This window comes from Solanum stenotomum, chromosome 1 (genome assembly GCF_019186545.1).
Source record: "Solanum stenotomum isolate F172 chromosome 1, ASM1918654v1, whole genome shotgun sequence".
In the NCBI taxonomy this organism is placed as follows: domain Eukaryota; kingdom Viridiplantae; phylum Streptophyta; class Magnoliopsida; order Solanales; family Solanaceae; genus Solanum; species Solanum stenotomum.
The window spans coordinates 17,152,992-17,162,594 of NC_064282.1; the positions used below are offsets into that span (position 1 = coordinate 17,152,992).

Genomic DNA, 9,603 nt, shown 5'->3' on the forward strand with positions numbered 1-9,603 from the left:
TTATAGGTTATTTGTAAGAGTAGTTGAGAGATATGAGCATATCAAGTACAATTTATGTTCAATTTTTTAAATTAAATTAAAGTTAGATGAAGCAATTATTTAACTGAAGAACAAATAACTTTGTAATAATTTATTATGCGATTTTATAATTTTTGTTTATTTGATAAGATTGAATAAACAATTGGGGCTATTTTAATAGTTTTACAACTTATAGAATTTTTATGTTTATGAGAAAATTTACAACACAAAAATTTCATATCGCATGTCCAAACAAACCTTCAATTTCATCTCATGATTCCATATCATGATACCATATCGCATGGCCAAACGGGCCCTTAATAAAGTCTTAGAATTGAAAACAAGTGCTCTTAATCTATTTGTAAAACATGGTGAAATCTGAACTTTTAAGTTCTTGAATGGAAAGGTTTTTTTGCAGTTTGGCATGAATTGTGAACTTGCTGGTTAAATTTTTTTCTGATACATTTGAATTTTGATATGTAAATAGTTTAAGTACTAAATGATGTTTTATAGTTTCTCACATCTAAATGATATTACAAACTACTGTAAGATACGATTCTATTCATCTCACGCTTTTTTATCACCCAGATAATGCATTGTATTTAATTTTTGCAAATATATATAATGCCATGACATCACAAGGACCCAAAGAAGAAGAAAGAGAACAATATATGAACCCTCTATACATTTCTATACATTGAACATAAGACATATATGACTAAACGTAATGAATGGATTTCTACTTCTCATGCGATTGGAATTGCACGAGAACAACAACCTACGAACCTTACACTTCTTGTTCTATTAGAAGTCATGGAACATGTGCTCAATGAGTATTTGGTGACAGAGCAGTGCATAGTTAATTAGGTTTGATTAACTACTGGAGATGTCAAATTTCAAGTTTTTTTAGAAAACAGTTGGGCTATATGGATGATCACAGTTTATGAAACCTCAATGCTTGATATAACCTTGGGGTCGTTTGGTACAGTGTATTAACAAAAATAATACTTGCATTAATTTGGTGTATTAGTAGTACCTTGTTTGGTACTTGTTTTCATGCATTAGTTATACACTCTATTGTGTATTGGGGAGTGTATTACTAATATTATGGATTTCTAGGTATTAGTAATGTAAAGGGATTTGATGCATGCATTAGCATTTTAAAGACACAAATACCTCTCAAAAGCAGTTTTACATCTTTTTCACCATATGTGTGGAGGATATTTTTGTAAATAATTATTTCTGTACAATACATGCTATTTGTAATACACCAAACCAAACAATGCATAAGAAATAATCTATGTACAACTAATGCAAGCATAACTAATACAAGCATTACTAATGCAAGTATTGTTAATACACTCTATTTAGCATTATTTTTATACACTCTACCAAACGACCCCTAATGTTTTGCCCTACCTCTTATTCAAACTGAAGAGCCTTGCGGTTTGACATATTTTTCCCTTTTCAAACTAACCATAACCAGCTTCCTTTTCCCCACGAGCCTCATATTACACTTTGCTAATATGGTTAACACTTGTAAATTTGTAGATTATTCAATTTGAATGGGAAGTATCAGATTTAGTATTGTAATCTTAGTTTATAGTATAACAAAGCGTGTCATATGACATTTTCCCGGTTGGTTGTGGATGAGGGACTTGATTTTGTTATGATCATGAATAATTCTCTCCTTATGAGCTATTTTTTGAAATTGAGTGAAGTTAAAAGTTTATTTTTCTTATTAAGTAATGTTTGTTATGTGTTGTCTCAATATTTCTATCATTTTGCCAGTTTAAATTTATAAAATGTCATTTACTCTCTATTTACCAAGTGTAAGAATAAATGCTAGGCTAATACAAGGAAGCTAAATTCGTTGGGCCCGTGCTTAGTACGGGTATATTATATCTAGTTTTTTTTAAAATAAAGTCTTTGCCTATTTTATCATATAGTTAAATTTAATTAGATTAATAAATAATAACTAAAGCCTTGAGTTATTGCTTTTTATTGGTCAATTAAAAAATTAGTTAGCATTTTTCAATTAGTTTATATGGAAAGATCCATGTAATTGGAGCTTAACGCACCCACCCACGCAATTTCTGATTCATGTTCACTTTTCTGGTCAGTTTCCGACTAGTACGTTGCCGCCTTCTTTTTCTTCCTTCACCTCCTTTCACATCCTTCCTCTCTCCTTCTTTGCTTCCTGGTTTCCCTGCTTCAATGGACAACACTGGTTTCCACAAACCTTCATCCTCATCCTACTCTGCCTTTTCTCATTCCAATCGAAGGTAAAAGAAAAAATCTTCTTTCTTGCTGATTTCTCTGTAAAGTTTCAATCTTTAATTGGAAAATTTTGATTTTGAATCAATGACAGCGGTGGTAGAGGAAGAGGAAGAGGACTAGACACGAGGGATAATACAGAAAGATCAGGGGGCCGTGGCGGTGGTGCTGGAAGCTCCGGCAAAGATAAAATTGATGCTCTTGGTCGACTATTGTATGTATATGTCTTTTTCTCCTTGCAGGCTTTTAATTTTTATTATGTGACCCATGGTAATCAATCACCTCAATTCGAAATTAGTTGGGTTAAGCTATATGAGTTTTATGTTTAGGTTTTTATGTCATACCCATGATAGTATAGAAAGTTTAATCAATCAGTCAGCAAATGCGTCCTCAACCCCAATTAGTTGGCTTTTGCGGTATGAATCCTCTCTGCCCATTTTTGTTTTATTTCAGGCCTTCATTTCTCAAAGATTCATAATTGATTATTTTGGGCTTCAACTTACAATGACCTTCGTCCCTTTTTCCTGGTTTGGGACTGACATTGTTTTGCGTAACTTGATCATGGGTAGGGGAGAGTTAATTCATGAAAAACATAGTAATTAAAAAATAGCTTCTACCCATGATGATCACTTGGAGTGATTAGTTCCAGTCTTAAGGGTAGTAACGATATGTATGTGTTGTAGTGTTTGGAACTATTGTTAGCTGAGAACCAAGTGTCACCTGACTTGAACTTTCTAAGTTCTCTTATAAAAGACCAAACTTTGTCTAAACTAAATATGATTTGTGGAATATTCTGTAATGTTGTTTATCCTCAGGACACGCATTTTGCGGCACATGGCCTCTGAGCTAAACTTGAATATGAGGAATGATGGGTATGTGAAGGTGCAAGATCTGTTAAAGTTAAACTTAAAAACATTTGCAAATGTCCCATTGAGGTCACACACAGTTGATGATGTCAAAGAGGTTAGTTATGTGAAGCCTTGTGCTCCTTTAATTTATTGCCTCTGTTTCTTGTATAAGGTTGATGAAAAGTCTGATTTGCTTCTTATTTGGATTGCAAAACGTTTTTGAGTAAATTTAGTTGAAAAGGATTGGTACCTTCTATCCTAGCTGGAAATTTGACAATGTCTGTCTTTTCATTGTCACAACTCACAATTGAGTTGATTATTTGACATTTCTGTTCTACATATATGTTCTTTTTGTATGCTGTCTTATAGGCCGTATGGAAGGATAACAAGCAAAGATTCGGCCTTTTGGAAGAAAACGGAGAGCTTCTGATACGTGCCAACCAAGGCCATACAGTAAAGGTACTTTTTCCTCCGTAAAGTGGAGTAATGTTATTTCCTTGTATATTTCCGATGGAAATTAGTTGGATTAGTCTATCAATAAGTCATGGCATTCAGAGTGGAGGAATCTCTAAAGGGTACATCCACTATAGTTGGATGAAATTCTGATGAATGAAGAAGTAAATTCTCAACATAATTGGAAATGAAAGAGGGGGAGAGTGGAAGACTGGAATGTGAGAGATTGAACACGGATTTTATATTATTCGTGCACATTTGAAAGCACATTAGTTGAGTGTTTTTTAAATCTCTAAGTACATTTCATTTAATGCAAGCATTTACACCCTTATTTGACACATAACCAAATGAGACAACAGTAAAGAAAGTAAATGCATTTAGACATTTAAATATGCATCTTTTGGCTAGTAATTTTATTAGCAATGAAACACTATTATGAGATTCTCAGTGCGTGCGTGTGTTATCCTGCTTTTAAAATTCCAATTTCCATCTTTTCATGATTGAAAGGCTCATGATATGCAGACCATTGTGATACATGTTTTGCCCTTGTATGAAAAACTATTGTAATCAGACATCCAATGAATGATATTTGGCTCACAAATTAGCAGTATAATTAGTAGCTGAAGAATATTTGTTTTCCACTTTACAGATAGTTGAAACTGAAAGCTTATTGAAACCGATCCTTTCAGCTGATGAAGTTCCAGGTAAGATAATTTTGTGCATTTAATAACACTTACAAACACTACTAGTTGGAGTAATGAAAAATTACTCTAATTTTGAGTCTGTCTGAGCTATGATGTAAACTGTTCTATACATTTTAAGCATCCTGTTCAGCAACATGTGGTTGACAGGGTCACAGGATCCGAAAAAGGCAAAGAGAAAAAGAAAAGGAAAACATGTTTGGTCATGGCCCGAGTATTGAAAGTGAATACCTAAAAAGCTTCATAAACATTTTGGGGAACTTTAACTAAATGTAAAAGGCGTTTTTAAAATCTGCCCTGCTAAGAGATGATGCTTTGGGGTTGAGCTTTTTTGTTGAGAGTCACATGAAGCAATACAAATCTACAGGGAATTGGCAAAGAGGCTATCTTGTTTTAACCGTGATATTATATTTTTTTCAAGGAAATGGCTATATCTATCAATTCCCAGATGATAGTTCCTCTCTTTATCCAATGCTCTTGATTTCTATGATTTTTCTTCTCCTAAGATTACTGTCGTTCTAGCCACCTCGAATCCTTGATAAGTAGTATCTTTCAGGATTAACTTTGAGAGAAGAAACATATTTGAACTGAATGCTAGTAGCAAGTTGTTGATTCTTGTGTCTCATTAGTGTAAAATTTATTCCCTCTATATTTGATTTTCAGATTAGTGTAAAATTTATTCCCTCTATCTGTGATTTTCAGAACAAAATTCAACACAGTTAGTTAGGACTGTGAATATAGTTAAAACTTTTAGTGACTTAACAATGTTATGAAAATATTACAATTGATATTTTTCCTTGAAATAGACTTGCAAAATATCACAGATTTGGGCTGAAAGAATGATATTAGATCTTCCTTCGACCCCAACTTATATGACAAAATCTCAAATTGGTGACAGTTATCCTGAAAAGATCGTGCCTTTTTACAATGCAATAACAGCTACCAAAAATAAATTTCATTTCAGGATAATGTACTAAAAGCTGAGTATTAGCTTTAATAACTGTCTTGACCTCAATAGATAGTTATGTACATAAAATGAGATCAGTTCCTTGTCTGGTGCTGAAGAACAATTTTTGCATCAATGTGTTCTTGTGTCCATAAAAAATTTCTTTCTCCATATTTGAAGTTGTGGTTTTCATTTGTGGCAATGTGCAGTTTGTGTACATGGCACTTACAAGAAGAATTTGGAATCAATTTTGGAGCATGGGCTCAAACGCATGAAAAGGTTACATGTTCATTTCTCATGTGGCTTGCCAACAGACGGCGAAGTAATTAGTGGTAAGATACCTTACAGGATCTTAAATCTATTGCCATTTTCACTATTTACGCTACTGTCATAAATTCATCGACTCTGAATGTTTTTCTCATGGCATGTATAATCCCTGTTCCACACAAATTTTCCCAACTGGATCATCAAAGATACAGTTGTTGATCTAGTAGAATCCTGACATGGTACTTTTAAGAATCATTCCCCTTAGATATTGGGCTTTCTGATCTCCATGTGTAAACTTACGGGTTGTTCATCTTTGACCTTCAGTATCTTCCTCTATCAGCAGCCTTTAGCCAATTTACCTGAAGTCTTGGTTTGCTTGGGTGACTAAATATTCTTTGTTATTGAACAGGAATGAGGCGAGATGTTAATGTCCTCATCTTTCTTGATGTGAGAAAAGCTTTGGAAGGTAATTCGTTTTGATTTGTCGAATTCTAGTCGAGTTTCTCTAAAGTATTATGGAAATTTCAATAAAATGGAATGAATTAAAGTATAAGTTGGCGATCAAACATATTGTAGCTTATAATAGGTTTTCAAAAAGTAAGTTAACAAGAAAGAATATTCTTTTTTCAAAGTGAAGTCTTAGCTTGTTTCTATGTTCTTTATTTAGATTCAAACACTAATCATGAAATAAAGTATATTCAGAAGTTGATATGTGTGCTGAAGTCATGGATATTTGAAAATCCTACTTTTTTGCTGTTTCTCACAGTTTTCTTGCATTGCTTCAGATGGGATGAAGCTTTATATCTCTGAAAACAGAGTTATCTTGACAGAGGGTATTGATGGTGTGGTGCCAGTGAAGTACTTCCAAAAATTGGAGTCATGGCCAGATAGAAAACCTTTGTCATTATAGAATATGTCATTTTTTCACTCTTCCTCTCCCCTTAACATCTGTTTTTCTTCTTACTCCCTTGCACTCTGTTCCCAGGAGGAATAAGGGAGTAGTTTTTGCCCTGTGGTGTCTTAAAACATTTATTGTGATTGGATTCATGATCTTGTGTATTTTCCCCTATAATGTAGTGAAATCTAGTAGTTAAGATCTGCACCACAAAAATAATGTCAGGTTGAAATGAGGTTTTTATATTCAAGGTGAAGGGTTCAGAATACAGGCAGATTATTCAAATGCTTGTAAATAAACATTGTGATGGAAGATAGCAGAAAATAATCCTTTCAATCAAAGAAAAGAATACTGGCAAAAGCATCCCACAAGCTAATAATTGTTCCTGATTGAACTGCAACCAGTGAATGCATGAGTCCCTATTTAAGATGCTGAATTTCAATATTCCCAAATACTGGTATCGGTGAAATATTAAGATAACTGTCACAAACTTCACCTTCTTTTTTTTTTTTTTTTCAAACTGAAGGATATGTCCATAAATAACTTCAAAGCAATTCTGGGAATTCCTTGAACAACTTTAATCATTTCATTTTAACCTTGCATCAAATACCGTCCAAACACCCAACTCAAACTCGTTTTTAGAATACAGAGGCAATCATACAATAAAGTCTTGCTAACAATACCCCAAAGCAGAGTGGGAATGGCAAGCTAAATCAATCAAGGGGATAAAATGAACAAGAATGGCAAGCTGCATCAATCAAATAGAAAAGAATGCAAACGCTTTGTCCTCGTAACTGTCAAAATTTCATCCTACTAGTGGAAACAGAAACCACCAGTATAAAGTCTTTTGGTCGAAGTTCATTTTAACTAATAAACTTCTCAGACTGAAAACAAGATACTCCAGTTTATGATATACTTTTCCTAATATTCAGGCTGCTAAACGAGAACTCATGCAATTAGACATGATCCACAAACTGAATATCAAGAACAATGACAATGTGAAAGATGCACAAACTTTTCTGTACATTGCTACAGGCGCCAAAAATGCTAAGTTATTTTCAAATGTTTAAAATGGAAAGAAAATGAAATCCAAGAAAAGCTCTTGACACGGGCTCCAAGAGGATCGCAACTCCCAATTGTTTGTACATATGCTTAGAAACAGAATGAAATATGGGGATAGCTTCCACTATAGTGTTCAACCTTAGATATCTAATGAAATGAAATGGATCAAAACCAAGTTCAGATGAATTCTAATACAACATAAACCTCATGAAAGGGCCAGAAATTTAGCTATCCTATTTTAGTTCCCACTTATTGAGGAGGTAAATGAGCACTCAAGCTTTCACACCTCAGTGCCCAATTCGGAAATTCTCATTTTATATTTGACAGATGAAAGATCAGAAATTTACATTACTGCATCAGCATCTTGATCCATCCCGTCACATAAACCAAAAGTGCAACTTTCTAAAACTCAAGTTGATAATATCTAAATAGGATTAGTCTCAGCAGCTAGTAATTCTAAGAGAAGCACATTCAGAACCATTCAATAGTAATGCTATTTCTTCAAACTGAATTAGTGCTGTAACTACCCAAATAGTCAATGAAATGGACATTTACACAATAAATTCACTTCTAAATCGGAAGGTAAAGATGGACCAGATAATTTGTATGAGCCATCACAGTATCAACATAATTTCCAAAAAAGACCTAGTTGTTCATTGATATAGCACACTTCTTGATGTTAGTGTTTGCATTTTACTTCTGAAGACTGTCTCCAGAAGGGAGGAATCATTCTTAGCTTGCAGACATAAAATGTAAAGGTAGAAGAAGATGAAAGGCAAAGTATGTCTCCTTGATCCTATACTAACTAGTTTTCTGGTTAAACGCTAGCATCTCACATACTCAAGGAAAGGAAACATAGAACCTAGAGGAGCTGGAGCATTGTGGGGTTCTCTTCAGGCTTCTTAACTGTCAGTTTCTAACGGTGCTTCTTATTCCTTGCCTTTCTTTCAATCATAAAGAAATAACAAACAGGGAAAAGAACAACGGAAATAATCTATTATAACGAATCTAAATAATCAACTTCCAGTAATAAACCACAAAATACTGAATCACAAAGTACAGAATCTTGTTTAACCGCCAAAATAAGAAATATACAACCTCAACATTCATGTAAAAGGATGATCTCAGAAATGTCCTAACCAAACAAATCTATGCAAGAAATCAAATGTGGAACTATCATGTGCTACTCTTATTAGAACTTAATAAAGATGATACATCCGCTGTCCATCAATCAGCAGTGGTCTATCAGTCGTGAATCCTAAATTGAACAAACTACAACAATTACATTCCAAAAGTAATAAAAGTTGGTTTCAGGTTCCATTTGACACAGATCAAATTGCCCAGCACAAAACTTCATCATCAGAGGGATCTGATGTGCTCCATATATGGCATCATCAAGATTTAGAAAGCAAGAAAGTGGGGCAATCGATCGAATATGTGTTAAAAAACAATCATAGAATCAAAATGAACAAGAATTGAATGATCCTACCGCACAATTCAAAGAATGTATCACTGGGCACTCTTCTTTCCATTACCATAGTAATTGAGATACCATCGAACAAATTTCTTCAATCCCGTCTGTAGATCCGTCGTAGGCTTATATCCAAGCTCCTTGTGGGCTGAACTTATATTGGCATGAGTAAATGGCACATCTCCATTCCTTGGCAACTTCATCACCAATCTCTTGGCCTTAACCTTTAGCAACCTCTCCAAAATGCTGACAAGATCTGAAACTGGCACAGGAGATGTGTTGCCTAAATTGAACACCCGCAGTTGAGCAGCGCCTTTCTTCTTCCCGCCACTTCCAGTGCTCTTCTCAGCAGTATCCAATGCTGCCAAACATCCCTTCACTATATCATCAATGTAGGTAAAATCCCTAGCTACCGTGCCATGATTAGCAGCCTCGAATATAGGAATCGATTTTCCCTTCAAGATATCCCTTGTGAAAAAGAAGTAAGCCATGTCTGGCCTACCCCACGGTCCGTAAACGGTGAAAAATCTCAATCCAGTTAATGAAAGCCCATATATATGATTATATGTATGAGCAATTTCCTCACCAGCCTTTTTAGTTGCAGCATAAAGACTAGCAGGCTGATCTGTTCTATCCTTCTCTGAAAAGGGTACCTTAGTATTCAA

The 9,603-nt window shown here is 34.4% G+C and overlaps 3 protein-coding genes across 3 annotated transcripts in view; 1 reads left to right on the top strand and 2 right to left on the bottom strand.

Annotated features, from left to right (window-relative positions):
* The window catches only part of LOC125845218 (plasmodesmata-located protein 8), a 181,762-nt gene that overhangs the window by 7,242 nt on the left and 164,917 nt on the right, over positions 1-9,603 (bottom strand). The window lies entirely within an intron of this gene.
* LOC125845280 (uncharacterized) lies at positions 2,061-6,650 on the top strand. Its single transcript, XM_049524763.1, has 8 exons — positions 2,061-2,303; positions 2,390-2,509; positions 3,111-3,258; positions 3,513-3,602; positions 4,246-4,300; positions 5,453-5,575; positions 5,920-5,976; positions 6,296-6,650. The coding sequence occupies exons 1-8, from the start codon at positions 2,122-2,124 to the stop codon at positions 6,418-6,420; spliced, it is 900 nt and encodes a 299-aa protein (XP_049380720.1). The 5' UTR covers positions 2,061-2,121; the 3' UTR covers positions 6,421-6,650.
* Positions 8,513-9,597, bottom strand: LOC125845524 (UDP-glucuronate 4-epimerase 3-like). Its single transcript, XM_049525048.1, has one exon. It carries the CDS (start codon positions 9,427-9,429, stop codon positions 8,977-8,979), a length of 453 nt encoding a protein of 150 aa, XP_049381005.1. The 5' UTR covers positions 9,430-9,597; the 3' UTR covers positions 8,513-8,976.